A 17692-nucleotide genomic window follows, 5' to 3' on the forward strand; every position below is an offset into this window, starting at 1 on the left:
TTCTTAAAAATATTTTGATTACATCTTTTAGATGGATAGAATAGATGATTTACTTTATTAAAAGCCTATTTGGAGACGTGATTATTTTTCAAAGTGTTTTTTGTAATGAAATACATCAAAATAATATTTTTTTTATTTTTAAAATTATTTTTGAGATCAGTGTATCAAAACATCCAAAACATACAAAAAAATTTATTTTTTAGCAAAAAAAAAAAAAAATAATTCTTTTTGGAGATACAACAAATGCTGTATAATACCATGGATGTCATATGTTATCCGGCAATAGAGGTGTGAGCATAATTCTTGGTTGTTATTTTAGAAAAGGGAAAATATGTGATAATGGTGGAAGAAGAAGAAATGTCTAGAAATAGAGGTGTGTGTGATTGTTGATTGATTTTGTGTACCACAACATAATTGCAAAATTGGTGGTAGTTACAAATGTGATGGCAAGAAAGAAAAGATAGGAAAGAAGATGATCCCATTTAATTTAATTTAATTTAATTTGCAGTTGTGAATTGCATAGAGTTGAGGATTTATATTTAATTCTTTAACCTTAAGAACTTTTTAGTTATTAATTTAATTACAATGGCAATTCTGTGATACATTTTAAACTTGTTTGTTGATTGAATTTGCAACGCTATACCTAGTATGTAAAGTACACTACGGAGGCAAAGTAAAACCTTGTTCAAATGTCAAAAGGGTCAAAATTTTTTGAAAAATCCACAAAAATCGAGTGGAATGAACCCCACCGATTCAAAAAAAAAAAAAAAAATACTCACTCGCAACGAGTAAGATATATTCCACCAAAAAAAAAAAAAAAAAAAGCTTTTAAAGAGTTCCCCTGCATTATTTCTCCATCAATCTTTGATGCTGATCTCCTTGCCCCTTTTGTTGATTTTGGTGTTGGAACGATCGTTTGCAAAACCCAGAAACAATTATTTGAATAAATCATAGCAACAGAAGGATTGTAGGGCCTCGGAAATTATAGAAAGAAGGAACTTTTTTTATAGGAATATGAACTGTAAGGATTGTGCCAACGGCTGCGTCAGCGTCTAGCCCTGTATTCCCTGCTTTTTATCTCTTTATGCTTCACATCCCCGCCAGGGCTGTGTATAATGTTCATCCCCTATAGACATCGCTAGATATCTAATCACCATTCTACTCATTTAGTTATACACCAATTTATATATATTTGACATGTCAACCTAAAAACTTGTAAGGGTAAAAAAAAAACAGTACAAAAAATCATTTCTCCATACATTTTTATGCCCCAAAAGGAGTTAAAAAAAACAGAGTCCACAGTTAAATCACATTCGAATGAAGGCTGATGAGAGATGGAGGATGCGCATGTTCTCCGGTAGGCCTTTCTGATTAGTTATGCTCCAGTAGAATCAAGTATGCCTTCTGTTAGTGATCAGAGCCAGGCGTAGCATCATCTCCGGAACCTCGGCGCTTCTTCTTTCCCTCCCCATGCCTTGACCGTCTTGGTGCCTCGTCCTCACTTTCACTCTCATCATTTCTGATGCTATTTACAGCACCAAATTGATCTTCATGGAAAGCCTTTGATGTTTCCTGCAGGTATTTTCTCTCGTCATTTGATTCCCCAGCTGCACCCCTGACCACATCTGATTCTACACTATGCCTGTCATTTCGATCATTTGCAGCCACCCTCTGGTCTCTCTTAACAGACCGGCTGTTGTTCTGGGAGGACGGCGCAGGAAACGGTGCAAACATGCCACCTGGCCGAGGACCTCGGAGAAGATTTGATGGAGTGGGACCCATCCCCCCGATAAAGGGAGGACGTCCTGGACCCATCATCATCCCAAATCCACCAGCTGGAAAAACAGCCCCCGGTTGGGAAGGCCGCCCAGGAAACATCATACCAGATGCAGCACCAGTAAAATCACCAGAAAACCTAGGACCATATGGGGGGAATCCACGAGATGCCACACCAAAGAGATCTGGCATTCCAAAGCTATCGGGTGCAACAGCTCCATAAGAAAACCCGTCAGCACCCATCATCATGGGGGGGAAACCTCTGATGCCAGGGATGGGTCTAGCCCCACGGGCCATTGGATTGTGAGAGGGCCACATCATTCCTCTACCTCTCCCCCTGCCTTGAGCTGCTGGTCCAAGAGGCTGCCCAAAGGACTCGTCCTCCTCTTCACTTTCTTCTTCTTCCTCTTCTTCATTGTCCTCAAAGGGGACAATGTCAGGGTTCTCACCACCACTGTCAGGATTGACTCCCTTTTCCTTTTCCTCTTCTCGTTTTGCTTCTGCTGCAAGTGAGACTGCCTGCACCCCAGAAGAAACATTATTTAGCTACATTTAGTTCATTGCATTCCATAATTTGGAGAGTTGCACCCTAGGATCCAATGCAATATTGGGTCTGGCAAGGCCACCCATTAAGCATACTGGTTTCATCAATACAAAAAATAGTTCTACAAAAGAAATGTTTTTGGTTCTGAGCTAATGGATCCCCACCTCCCTAAACCCTCAGCTACAACCACAGAATACTAAATGTACAAAATCAAAGACGAGAAATAAATGGAAGGAGCTGACGTCCACAATTGAGATAATTTATACAACATAAAAGAAGAAAAAGGAAAACTGATGCTAACTTGTTCCTGAAATCTTGAATACTAGGATTAATACCCTTGAGCAGCTGCAGGGTCTGACATTTTTACTCAAGTTTGTAAACATTTAAAACCACAAAAGTCATTCATGAAAAGTGAAAGAAAACTGGAAAAGAGAAACTTTTGTTTGCTTCAATAGTTATTTAACATTAGGGAGCCTCACTGAAATCTTTTGGAAACTATATGGGTGATAGTAACAAATTTTAAACTATTAATGCCAAAGTGAAATATCATTAAATTAGTAAGGACTAAAATATAGTAGATCCACCTGGTTAACTATTTGTGACAAATTATTATTATTATTGGATACACTAAAAACCTTCACCTATCACACCTAGTTCGCTATTGAGCATCGCATAAATGGAACAATAATGAGAAGAAACTGCATCACCAACAAGCCAAAGGGACACCCCATTTATGTTTGTGAAAAACCACTAAGTTGATAGCAAACCTACCCTGTTTATCATACAAATCATTCAAGAAATAACCATAGCTTTGGCATCTAAACTTGATTGAACTTTGCACTGAGTTCCTCTTTTTTAAATGTCTTCTATCCCAGTTCTTGTAGATTTCACAAAACAATCAATACAATATATTTGTTCCAGAAATTTGATCACTTATGTAGCAATGGTTTATATACCCTTGAGAGGGCATTTATAGAAAAATGTGCTTGATTGATCATTTTTCAAGATCTACAACCAAAAACGAAAATATTTAAGAAAACTATAATAGAAAATGTTGTTCAAGTACAAATACTATACGGTGGTCATCTCAATCATGCAAAAAAGCAACATCCTCCATCCCATGTTAAAACCTATTTGGTTGGTTAGCTGTGAACCTAATATCTTGTCTAATTTCACATGATCCCTTACCAATTGTGGGACAACCCAATATACATGTTTACATGCATCTACATGACTGTAACTTCTATTTTATGTTCTCATATTTTGTTACCACATTCTAAATGCAGGGCAAATGGACAATAAACTTTTTTAAGATAATCAAGAGCAAAATCTTCAAAATGTGACTGCATTTAATTGCCAAAAAAAACAGGGCAACAGCACAACACATCATTCTTTTTTTCACTCTCAATCTCATTTTCATTTTTCTGAATTGTTCAAGTACTTCTTGATCTGATTCACTGTGTTTAGAAGAAAGAACAAAACCATGGAACAAGCATACCATAAGTTCGCTATCTGGCTCCAGATAAAGTAAGGCTGCCAACTGCTCGCCAATAGAGGGTTCTAGCTCTTGACAATCTCTACTAATCTGCGTTCATGAGAAGTACAAATATTGCTTGGAATAAGCAAACACACTATAGCATCAATGAAGAATTGAAAAGACTAGCTGGACTAATATTAGGACTTGACTACAGCTTGTAGCTCCAATAAGTGAAATTTCAACCAAGAAAACAATCATAGCAAAAGAAATGCGCTGAAATCATATTAATATAAATGATTTCAAATGTGGAGATCAATTATCAGAGGTACTTACATTTCTTGATGATTGCACTAATGCAAAAATAACAATGAGAACAGTAATAATTCACTATTACACGTAGAAGTAGAAGGCCTTTTGTATGTTTTTTTGTCTTAATTCCATTAAAAATTTCACACAAGTTTCATGCATTCTACATAGGGATTTTTGCCCATGCTAACAAATCAAAGAGTAAATTGCCACACTTGATCCAATATGTAAAACTGGCAGCTGTACCATTGCATTCAGGCATTTGTGTTAAGTTATGAGCACCATGACTTGCTGATATGGTGCCTTAGGGTACTTAATTCAAATTAATTAGATTTTGCCAGGCCTAAACACAACCCCTTTCATGGTCCAGTTGGCAGTGGTTTCTAAGGCATTCTATGACAGGTTATAATGCTGAAGCATTGATTTCATATATGGTTGATGAAAAGGAACATCGTTGGGAACTTGAATAGGCCTTTAAAGGTAATTCTGTAATTTTTTAAATAACCTACAAAACCATTCTGGTAACTCAAAACATTGCTACTTTTACTTGTGGTCCCTTTGGTGATTCCATATTATGCGACATGATTCCTGTGCAAGTCCCTCACATTCTTGGTTGATCTTGTCTTTGAGATCAACATGTGGACTTCTCTCTGGGAAAGAAAATGGTTTTCAGGCCAATGAGTTAACTTGACATCAAAATTACAAGGGCATTGATGACAATACGCATCTCTGGTGTTTTTCCAAGTAGCTGGCCCAAATCAAATGTGTTTTTTTCTGTATAGCAAGAGAAGTGCTTAAATCAGCTGCTGTCCCTTTCTCCATGTTGATCCTAGAGGAAACTAGGTGGTTGTCAGATTTTTCTGATGTTGCACCTGTTAACTACCAAATGAGTTGCATCCTTTGCCTCAAATTCCAGGGTCTTTAAAGCCTAATCTTCCAGCCTATGAAAGAATCCTTGTGACATGCCAAGCTTATAAGGCACATTGATGAACTGTTGTCCAGCTCCAAAGAATTGTTTCAAGAATTAATGCATTGCTGTCCTAGCTTAGCTTGCACCAAAAAAAAGTTATGGTTTTTGGTGCATCTATGGTGATAAGACATACCATAAACAAGATTATCCACCATTTAACTGACATGTTGGATCTATGGCTACTTCTACAATCTTTCCAAATATAGATTTGAAAAGTGGGTATTCGGTATCATCAAATACTCATCAGACTTGAAAGTATCCTAAAGGTATCGATATATAAAGCTTCATTCAAAGAGTGAAGGTCCTTGTATGATTCTAAAGAAAATTAGCGATAATGCTTATGTCCTATAAGTACCAACAGAACACCACACATTTAAGAGAGGTGACCAAGGTTGTGTCATTAACATCATGTGGCATATTATCATCAGGAGGTGTGATCCAGGTTCAAAAATGTCCTTTGGATACAATCAGCTGTTAAGAGCTGTATGGTAGCTTGTTTGTTCTCAAGTGAACATATCAAATCCATAAGAGTTTGCCAGGCCAAAAAAACAGTCCATGTGATGGCATACACTGGCAGCAATCTCTTAAGCCATTTAGAAGGGCATTCTAGGACTGCCACTGATGCACAAGCATTGTGGTGTAGAACCCCCAACGAGAACACAAAACCAGAGAACTAATTCTCAACGAGAAACTTAGTTTTCGTCTGATAATTAATATTCAACATTCTCTTAATATCTAGGTTTATTTATTTTGATAAGCACCATACCATATAAATAAGAAAACCTATTACAGTCCTAATACAAGAAGAAACTAAAATAATCTAAATTCCTATTTTAACTTATAAATAATAAATAATAATATTCCTACATAATACTCAGAAAGTCCAAAATAATCATACAACATTAATATTCCTAAACAATCAAATATTAATTCCTGTAGTTGGGAACTTGAACTTATTTGGTAAGGCAGATTTCTTAGAATCCAATTTCATGAACTTATTACTCAAAAGTTCATTCTTTATAAGATAAGAGCAGAAAAATGCAAGTCCTCACAAACATGGTATACACAGTATATCTTTTCATGCAAAGGGATAGAAGAAGAACAAAAAAAAATAATAGACGAAGACCAAAGACAGTACCTTCACCGGCAAGTTCTCATTGAATGGGTTTCTCAAGTGGCGAGTTTTGTGGAAGGACAGTTCACACAACTTCAAAAGGAAAATTGCAATTAGCTATGTCATATATTTGTGCTATTTAAACATATAGAAAAACTAATGTATCGAGATTTTTTATAATTTTAATGGCTATCCCCAGATTTTGAATTCTCACATTCAATAACAAGCATCTAATGCACATAATCTGTCATGATAATATGAAATTGAAAAGCAGCAGCAGTCAGTTTTTGTTTCTCTGCTAGCCATGATATAACATTTGGAGAAAGGACAGTTGTGAATTCAAAACAAATCATATTCCATATGTTACAGTTCACATGGAGAAGCCACCAAAATCATGAGCAAGGCCACTCAGGAGTCAGGACTCTGCACAACAAATAAATATGCATGATGACTTTTAGGAATCTAGTGTTCTCTACAATCCATTGTTGCTTTTCTAATTAAAGCAGCCTCCAAGTCAAGTTAAAAAATACAGTACCTTTATATGCATTTCAAGATATATATTTTGTCAGATTTTCATCAAAGAACCAGTCCAAAATTAGTTAGTGTTACCTAAGTAATTGATACCCCTTTTCAAGATATTGCCTGTGCCAGGTTAGCACCTTTTTTTACCCCTGTACTGTTATTTTTTTATGGATTTTGTTTCTCAATGATTTTTTTATGAGTTCTCCTTTCTACTATGAGTATCATAAGGTTGTTTGCCTCACATCCAGTTCTATTGTATTTGATACCACATGTAAAAAAATCAATTCATCAAGGCATAAGAAAATTACACGTGAAAATTTAACAAATGGTCAAAAAGTTTCTAAAAAAAAGTGAAGGGGGATAAAGAAAAGGCCCAAATTTGAATTGTAAAGAAATTGAATTAAAATTTTTGGAATAAGGTTGTATACTTTAACCAATATTTTTAATTTAATTTCTTCAACAACATTTTAATTAATTTGTAGATATTAATTTAATTTTTACTTTTAAAAAATCCATCCTTTATTTTAAATTTGAGGAAAAAAGATAATTTACCTAATAAATATAATTTAATTTATTTCTTTATTATTTTTATAATTTCTAATTTTGAAAAACCCATTTTTTTTCCTATAATTTTAATTTAATTTCCTCAATACTCAAAATTGGTTTTTTTATTTCTTTTTTTATTATTTTTAAAATTTCCACATGTAATTTTCTTATGCTGTTATGCACAAATCTTTAACACATGGCACCCAATCAAAGGAACTAGATAGAGGGGCAGATTTTTTACATAACCTACAAAACAAGGGTAGAATCTATTAAAAAATAAAAATAAAATTAGGAGCAACTTCCATATAAAAATACAAGGGCAAAACATGTCCCTAACCCATCCTCAACAACATGGGGATTTTAAGCTTACTTTTAAGTGACTATGTTATCAGCTTAATTTTTATGTGAAATTTAAGTAATTATATTCTAGCAGGAATTAGGATATATAAAATATCATCTCATGATGAAGGTTTGAGTTTCTTGTTCTATTCCTTATTCCACATAAGAATAAAAGTTTTCATTATTTAGTTCAGGTCTAATTAGCATTACGAGTTTTGATTCCCATTATACATGCTACTGTAATAGTTTAATTTAATAGAGAATACCCTCTTTTAAAGAAAAACCCAGCAATTGGCTCAAGCAGGAGTAATTTGAGTTAAACACTTAGTTTGATGCTTTAAGTAGTACTTACATGAGTCTAGTTGTCTAGAAAAAATTTCTTGAAAACAGAAAACTATGACAAATGTGTTTGCCAATTAGTATTTACTTTGAGCATGTGTCTTGGTTTTTCCAGTTCTCTAGAAAACAAGAAAACTACTAAAAGTTTGTTTTCCAAATTCTCTTCTTTAATAAACAAAGGCCCTCTTTGGTTCATCTATCATGTAATCTTTTTGACATTCATTATTTTAAACAATCCAAACAAGACCTCATTCTCTGTTTTATAGAACTACCAGTTTGTCAGCTTGTTTTTATGGACAAATTGAGTTTAGAATAATGAAAAAAGTGGAGATAAAATTGGAAAATTTATTTCTAAAAGTAAACACGACAGAAGGTTATCTATCATCTATTTACAATGTTATGCTAATTGTCTAATAACTCAATCGCAATTCTACAAACCCTGTATCACTTTTCTTTAATCTAAAACCTTAAATCTCCAATGTTCCAAGCCAAAGCCCTCCATAAAGCATTTGTGTGATAAAAACTGGAACCTGTCCCAAATCATGCAGTAAACCTTCCTGGTTTCAGCCAGAGGTTTCTGCATAAATCCTTTTTAATTTATAACTAACAAGATGAAGTTCTGAGAGAAATAAAACGCAAAACTTTCACATCAATCAAATTTGTTAAACTCCAATTGAAATCAAAACAACTTTCTTCTCAATTTATCTATCATACTTCACTTCGGATTAAAACACTGATAGTCATTTTATAATTACAGTATCATGTCTTATCATTCAAGGCAGAAACAAATTCAGAGAAACAGAATAGATGTAGAAGGAAAAAGAATACCTTCAACCATTTGACTGAGAAATTCCTCCCATAATGCGCAGTTCCATGTGCATATTTCCAATTCCCCCCACCAACAGAAGCACCAATTTTGGATGTCATCTTTGCACAACCCTATCAACCATACACAATTTCAGGTTTAGCATCTCAGTCAGAGCAAACAAGAGCAACTTGATGCAACTTAGAAACCAAGTTAGCCAAGTAGCAGCCTTTAATCAAAACCAATCCAAAACAATTTTTTATAGGGAAAGTTGGGGATCCAAACTACCAAATTAAATAACTCACTGAATAATCAATTCCAAATTTACCTGGAAATGTCGAGTCCGGTTTACTGAGAATATCAAAATCACATTGTCAGCAGAGTCTAAAGCTTCATTCAGTTTAATTTCATTGCTCCTTTGAGTTGCCCATACTCCTTGTTGCACAGATAACTCCAAATTTTCACGGTTGCAACTCTTAACAATGAAGTACCTAAATTCCATAAATGGGACAAATAAGTTAGTGCATTCAATTATGGAAAAGAGAAATTTGCAATTTAATTATAAACAAGGTGTGCTGAAAGATACTGAAATCAACCCCCAGCTTATAATTGGTAGAATACAATGTCTTTTTCAATGCAATGCAATAGTACAATTAAAAGGAAAGCAAATCACACAGTAGAAGTTCAATAAACAGAAAAAATACAAAAAGTAGATTAGAAATAAAGTGAACTCATGTATTAATAAAAACCAAGAACAGGCTACTAGCAGCTTGACCAGGCAACCAGAGAAACCCACATACAGCATGCAGAACATCCTAAACACTAGCATGAGGACTTCAAGGTGATGAGGTCCAGTGGCACAAAGAAACTCCTACTTACACAAGCCCACATTCTCAATCAGTAGCGAAATAGAAACTGACATCACCAGAGAATTTTGCAGCTTAAACCATAATGAAACTTTGCATTCTTAGTTAATCTGGATGAAGGAGACACTTCCCCTGTAAATCAGTTAAATCACTTTCACCTCTCCACGCCCATCTTATTTGCTTATTGACAGAAATCAAGATGCAAAAATAAAATGGTAAATCAGCATGAAAGATGTGTTGCCTTACTGAAAACAATTAATGATGTTCAAAAGGAAACGCATTTGAAAGGCTTTATACTATCAATAACAACTGCATCTAAAATTAAGTAATAAGCTGAGAGGAATTTCAAACACCTAAAACACACATGCTAACAACCAACCACTTATATGGGAAGTCAGGGAAAAGCCGGTTCCCACTTATTCTCAATAGATTCTAACAGTATACAAGCAGAAGGCGCAAAAAAAACCCTAGTTTTATGAGCATTTCAATTAATAGAAAATAAAAAATCCCAAACCATGGCACCTTATAAACCACCAATTTTAAAAGCACAATGCTCATAAAACTCATAGAAGATAAACTTTCGCCACTGAAAGGATATCAGCTCTAAACATCCATCCATTCATTGAATTTCATCACCATACCAGGAAAGCACAAGGACACCTGCAGCCTTGCTGAGAGGCAGATAGGCCTATGATTCACTGCACAATTAATAGTTGATATCCATACCAGTTCAAATCACAAATACAAAGGATAGTTTCCTAATAATGAGTAATTTACTGCACAAAAAATATCCCCTTCGTCCCTAAAAAACCCCTGTCAAACAGAAATTTAGTCTCATCATTAACTTGCCATGTTCTGTCCCAAAAACACCAACAATGAATAACCAGTCAGTCACAAAACTTAAGCCAGGTATCTATAAAGTTAAACCAGTAAGACAATCACAGTTCATCGGCAACTCATCATGACACCATACTCCATGTCCTCACTCTTCCTTCAGTACCTTCTATGAGTACTTCATTTCCTGTCTTTCCAGGTAGATTCTGGCATAGCGAAGGAAAGAGAAATGATATTTGATTCTAGTTCTTACAAGCTATGAAGTATATGGCCATCAATTACAGGTCAGTTCAACTAGATGATCTAACTTAGCAGACTATCCTATAGTTTAGCCATCCCTGCCTTTTCAGTTGTCTTAGGAATGGATAATTCTATACTTTGAAAGCATTATTCCAAAATTTGAGACTTTCAAATAAAAATTGATCAAAATAACCTCATTGAAACCATGTGAAGGCTAAAAGAAACAACTATTTAGACCTGCAACTTATGCTTTTTTTTTATGTTTTTTTTAATTATTATTTCTAAGCTTGAACCTAGGGTGTTAGCATTAATGAAACCGCCTTTCTGTAGATAATAAAAGATTTCATAAATGAAAAGAAGAAATTATAGGAGAACAGGCCATCCTCCAATCTAAGAAACAAAGCATAACAAAACTATAACAATAAAGCATTCCAATCTTGCCTCAGTCAGCTAAAGAAACCCCTCTAAAAGTACCTGAAGCATGACACCATAATGAAGCAAGAAACATTTTCTATCTTTTCTTTATGTAAACTGAGCTTAAAAGCTCTAGCATAGGCCACAGAACGCATAACAATTTTATGGTCTTTCCTTTCCCCATTACCCTCATAGGAAATTGACAGGAAACCAGCAACCTTACTAGAGATATCCAAGGTTCTCTACCATCTCAAACAATTGATGCCATATATCCCATGCAACTCACCATAATAAAGGTGATTTTATCATGTATATGAGAAAATGTACTAGAAGAAAAGAGAATAAAATTTCAAAGGAGACTAGGAAGATGTACTCCTTGAAAGGTGAAACTAAAGACAGGGGAGCATTCCAGTCCCACCTCATGTCAGCTAAAGAGATTCCTATAAAGCCTCTAGAGCTAAGCCCCATTGCAATGTCAAAAGGACTATCATATCCTTTAAAAGCAATCTTGAATTGGAATAGTCCTAACAGTTTTAGAATTCCTCCACATTCAAACAGCCTATATAACTGCTAGCATCACACTTGTCTTGTGCTCTTACCAAAACACACAAATAGTCTAAAATCACATAAGCTATCAATGGCAGGGTAAAGGTGACTCCCAGCATGACACACAGCACAATGTTAGGAGAAGAGACATATGAAGCTTCTAACTTGCAACAAGTCACTAAACTTCATTGTATCATAATGAATGCTAAATACAAACAAAAAAAGGCAGCAACAGAAAGAGGTCCTGTGTTTTCCATCCATTGAGATTTCAGATTACACAAACTGAGAAGGTGATACACATGAAAAGAAGCTATCAAAACAAGAATGTTCCCTTATCCAGAGTTCCTCCCATAAATGAATACAAGAACCATTACCAACTAGGAAAAACAAGGAGAAACCGATTATATGAATTTACAAGGATTCACATTCATGATTAGCCATCCTAGTGTGGGAATAACAATCGTTCCTTTGAAGACCACACATATTCAGTGACTGCCTCTGTGCCAAAGGAAATGAGGTTCAAGAGGAAAGCTTCATAGCCATTTTTCCATTAAGAAATTTTGTGCTTCACGCAAACTAACCAGTACTAGAAGCCCCTCTAACCTTAGTGTAGCAACACACCCCTCAGCTGATAACATGGTCTCAATAACTGACCTTATGATGGATCATAAGAAATTCCAATTGCAAAAAATTGGAATCTTGAAAGAAGAACAATTATAAAGGGATGCTAGAAAAAGAAGCTCCAAAGGACTTCCTCCATAAACTCAAATATCTTAAATTACATAATCATATACCTTCTCAAAGCCCATTTTCAATGACTTCCTCTATAAACTCAAATATCTTAAATTACATAATCATATACCTTCTCAAAACCCATTTTCAACGCCACTACCCTCCTACTCTTTGGCATCATCTAGCACCTAATTAGCCACCAAAGCAGCATTCTATAACTAACGAACCATGCAAACACTCTAGGATCAAAAATTGTATCTACTAAACACCAACACTGCATGAAAGCCTATTTCATAACACCATCAACAAAATTATGCATGAAGCTTTGACAGCGTTTATAGGGCTATAATCCCTCACTCTGGTTCTTTGGTTTTTCTTAGGTATCAGCATAATAAAAGTTGAGTGCATACTCCTACTATTCTCCCATTAGAGGAGCTATTATTAATTAATCCTTCATTTTGTTAATTTAGCAGTTTTGACATCATTTCTCTATCAACCCAATATTATAAGGGCATTAACTAGGAGTTGTTCTAAATCAAGGTTTCTTGTTCCCATTCAAAAAGCTTATATCGACTAAGTTAAGAATTTAAATATTTTAATTGTAAATGAGGAACCTCCTCTATGTTTTAGGAATGCTTTTTTTATTAGCAAGCACTAAATCTTTATTCTCTTGCTCAAAGTTCAAAACATGGAAATCGCTGAAATTACAGCTTTGACCTTGTTCACATATTCACTGAAAATCAGACTTTGGCCCCTAGGCTGCATCATAATGTTTCCAGTGTCATTATTCTGAAGATGGTATCCTTGTTGAACTGAATTCGGATTCTCCACCAAACTATGATGTCTGTACCTTCTTGACCAGTGACAATTGGGATTCCCCACCAATCTATGATGCCTCCCCCTTTATGATGTCACTAAAAATCAAGAAGTAGACACAAGGAGAACATAAAGCAACTTATGAAAAAATCATCAGATTACCCACACTATCCTTTTCCTAAATGTATAATGCAGTCTCAAAGAAAGGATTCCAGAAAGTTATATGGTGGCAACAAATGTTGACAATGGAAATTAGGGCTTCACTTATGATATACTGGCCTGGGAATCAAACAGGTGAGACAAATTGCAAGTACATGTTAATTGCTCAACAATTTTTATCATAAAATGAGGCTACTATCTAGGACTTCTATATGCTTGATGTGCCAAAACAGGGATAATTTGCTTTAACCTGGGAACATAATGCGAGAGCTATAGTTAATTTAAGTGTTCTTATTATTGTAGGTTTCTTACTCTGATTCCTAGTTGTAATGTCATCCCAATTCATTCACAGCTTTTCAGGATGTTCTCTCTTTATCAAAATCATAAGTTTATACACCCCCAAAATCCATGTTCACTCATATCAAGTTCAATCTTTCTTAAATTTAGCCACTCTTTTTATTATTACTTGTTGCTTCCTACTTTTCCTGCATCGTCCATTATATCAGCCAAATTCCAAGTGACATTTTCTCCCATCCATTGCAACTCATTACAAATCACACAATCAGTGCAGTCATCCTAGGATCATTCAAACTTGGAATCATACACCATTACATACGAATCTACAGCTTGAATTTTTATGTTCATGTTTACAAGCTTGTTTAAGAACACATTTCAAATTCCCAAAATTCTGTTTTAAGGCTTAAACTGTATTGCAGAGCCCAATTATCTTTTTTGTTTACCAAACAATTTAAAAATAGGACTACTGACTTGAGGACACAAACCAACTGAGTCTTAAGCACTCTTAGCTGACTCACATGGGAACCTAATCCAGTCAAAAAATTTCAAACATGAGCAAAAGCTTACTAATTATCCCCCACCTCCTAATCCAAAACAGACCATAACACAGATACATGTATATGTACACACAGACATACATATAACTCAATGAGTTTGTAGATAGATGGGTGAGAGGATGAATATTAGCATAAAGCAATAAAAATACAGAGCATGAAAAACAAACTAGCATTCTATTTTGGGTTGTTTAGGCATGCACTTATTAAAACCATTTGCAACATCAATTACTTACCATGCATTCATCAAATTCTCTAAGGAACCTTATTGTGTCATTTGATGCAAAGGAAGAATGGTCCCTTGTAGCTACTTCTTCCCTTAGCAATCTGAGTGAAAAATTGATTCTACAGCAAATCCTACCAAAATAGAGTTTCTATAAAAACAGCCAACTTTCAAAGGATGAACACAACTTTTACAATTATCAACCACTAATACAAAATGCATCAACTGAACAAGTTCAGCATGTATTTGCAAATTCATTTATCACCTTGTGGACATTAAAACGAGAAGTCATGTATGAGAAGAATTTAGAAGTTTCACGGTTGGTTGATCAAAAGAGTAAAAGGAACAAAGAGAAAGGTGATTCAATAATAAAAATCAGGAATTCTGCTTAAGTTCTTTTTTTTTTTTTTTATGAATTATTAAGTTCTTAATGCAGACATCAAATAAGCAGGATTATAATAGTTTTGTGGAACTATCAGACACAAGGATGTTTCTGTAATTTCTGGAATCACACATGATGCAGACAACAAAAGGAAGCAGGATTACACTCTTTCTATAATTATTGAACTGAAGGGCATTTTTATAATTTCTGCTGAAAGTCATCTAGGTCTAGGTTTTTATTTTATGTTCAAGTGACTTATTAGTCCTTAATTAGGTAGATTTAAATAGAAATGGTAGTATTTTCTTATTTAAGATTCAAGTCCTGGAATTCAACAACATAATGCTTTAGGTGTACGAGTCTATAAGCAGCTATGCTGGTATGCTTTGTTAAGAGAACCAGATCTACGAATAACATTTCCAGCAATTACAATTTAATGGTGTGTCATCCAATCAATCTTAGGTGTGACTCCTAGGAACCCTAGGTGTGATGCCTGCTTAGGTTTTCTATCTTCTAGGTGTGATTCCTAGAATACCTAGTAATGTGAAAGCTGGTGGCCTTTTTACTTTCATACCAATTCAAATTCCATTCCCTAAATCCCCTGTTCTTATACTCTAAATCTCCAATTTCAATGCCCTAATTCTTTACCAAACCCTGTCAGAACAGATACTTCAAAGATGTCCTGCATGAGTTCTTTGTTACTTACATATTGGTGGGTGTCAGTCATTTTGCATCAACAGCTTAAAATACCATCACACTAGACTAAGTTATCTGACAGCAAACAGCTATGCCCCAAGGAATCAGGACATGAAAAGTAGTTGTCCCTGTATGTGAGGCATTAATTAATATCTCAACACTGTTTAGGAAAAAATAATGATAAAATGAGAAAGTTGCAAAACATCATTAAATTAAGAAGTAAAGAATGCATTATCAAAAGTAAAGAGAAGCCTGAAAAGTACCAATGAAATATATCCACTAACTTTTTACAGAAACACAATAAGCAACATTCTCAAAACATTCACTTCATAAGAGGGGTTATTTTTTTCAAACAAAGATTAGGAGATGATCTTTTGAAAACAGTTTTAAGGGCCTTGACTGCAAGAGAAGTTGTTAGAAATACAGGACTAGAATCTGGAGTAAATTGAACAGTAAGAATAGTTACAGCTGATGCATGTCTCTTCAAGCAATGATGCAACTATCCCATTTGTTCCACCCTCTATGGAACATAAAGAGATGCTGGATGCCTTCATGCCTGAGGCACGCCAAGAGCCATTTCACTTTAGCATCAGTAGGATTCAATGCACAGGATTAATCCTTGCCAATTATAGGGTTTGGGGACCTTCAAGCGAACTTACACAGGTGAACAGTTAGGGCAAATTAAAAGAGAGAGACAGAGAGAGAGAAAGAGAGAGAGAGAGAGAGGCCTCTCACATTTGAAGTAATAATGGGCTTTATTAGATGATCATAGACTTTTGATACAGAAAGTCATCTATATGTGTAGTTTTAATAACGATAATCAGAATATCCAAGAAAAACAAAATACAATAATTGATTTACAAAACTCAATAAAAGACCTCAGAACTCTGAACACACCTAGATATTCCTTGAGGTAAAGGCGTTGCAATTCTGTTCAAAGGATTAGGCTGTTGGGGTTGCTGGTGCTGGCCATTTGTAAGATGTGGTGTCTGGGTCTGTTGTTGTTGTTGCACGTTGGCCGACTCCGTTCCTGATGGTTTTATGATGGTATTGGGAGATTTTTCTATTTGTTGAGAAAAACCAGCATTCCGTTGTTGAAAATTTTTGTTAGAGGTCACAGAATTGTAAGAATTCAGTTGCTGAATCTTTTGAACAACTTCTTCGACAGGAGGTGGAGGTCCAGGCAACTTGGCATGCCTATACCTGCAGTCTGGACCATTCGGACAAAACCCCAACTTGTACCTACAAGAACACACACATATTTTCTTACTGATGATTCAAAGGATGTCCTTATTTACATTAATATTTACTGACCGAAAGTGGCTTACTTACATATTGCACTCCTTGATATCCTCATTGGTGTGCTTGTAAACGCAATCTTGCTCCCTGCACTCTCCATAAAGTCTAAAAAACCGACATACAGGCATTCTAGACTTGTCATATTGGTGAAGGAAACCGCAGGCGTCGCCTTTCATGCAAAGGCTTCGAAGCCAGTGCCGACATACAGTCTGCCGGAAGCTCCGTCGCCCCGCCTGGATGTCCGCCGCGCCAGAGTTGCTGTTGTTGGTGGTATTGGTGGTTGTGTTTGTGGTGTTGGGGGCAGCTGCGGTTGCGGCGCCGTAATTGTCGGATGGAATCGCTGGGATGGAGGCGATGGGGTTGGCGGGGCCCGAATCGAGGCCGCCCTCGAAGTCGAAGCTTAGAACTCCCTCTGAGTCCTCCATGGTATGATATGGCACTGCTGGTGTCTAATTAGGGCTTTATTTTATTTCTAATCAAGGCCGTGTTGAGCAGAAACTGAAATTGGATGCCGGTTTCGTTTTTTACTTCTTTTATAAATTACTGTCCGTACAGCAAGGCTGCAAATTGCATTCCGTTAAAATATTTTATATTAATTTTAAAATTAGAATAATTTTTATCTCATTTCAAATCTTGATTTGTTAATAATGATATTAATTTTTTTAAATTAAATTTATCACTAATATATATAGTTATATTGTATGTTTTTTTTTCAAGTTTATACTTTGTAGGAAATTTGAGCAAAACAAAGAATGCATTAGATCTCATTAGTTTTGATAACATTGACCTAGCTTTATATTTAAAATATTTGTGTTAAAACATTTTAATTTCATAATATTTTGATATTTTGTTCAAGTTGAATTACTTTAAGTTAAAAATCTATTTTATCTTGACTATTT

The 17692-nt window shown here is 35.1% G+C and overlaps 1 protein-coding gene across 1 annotated transcript; it reads right to left on the reverse strand.

The window, feature by feature from the left end:
- Positions 1 to 982: 982 nt before the first annotated feature.
- On the reverse strand, positions 983 to 17313 carry LOC118056828 (30-kDa cleavage and polyadenylation specificity factor 30). Its single transcript, XM_035069195.2, has 7 exons — positions 16827 to 17313; positions 16392 to 16736; positions 9067 to 9229; positions 8762 to 8872; positions 6212 to 6280; positions 3819 to 3905; positions 983 to 2295 (listed from the first exon to the last, which is right to left on the reverse strand). Exons 1-7 carry the CDS (start codon positions 17216 to 17218, stop codon positions 1408 to 1410), a joined length of 2055 nt encoding a protein of 684 aa, XP_034925086.1. The 5' UTR covers positions 17219 to 17313; the 3' UTR covers positions 983 to 1407.
- Positions 17314 to 17692: the final 379 nt, after the last annotated feature.

Source organism: Populus alba, chromosome 1 (assembly GCF_005239225.2).
Source record: "Populus alba chromosome 1, ASM523922v2, whole genome shotgun sequence".
Lineage (NCBI taxonomy): Eukaryota > Viridiplantae > Streptophyta > Magnoliopsida > Malpighiales > Salicaceae > Populus > Populus alba.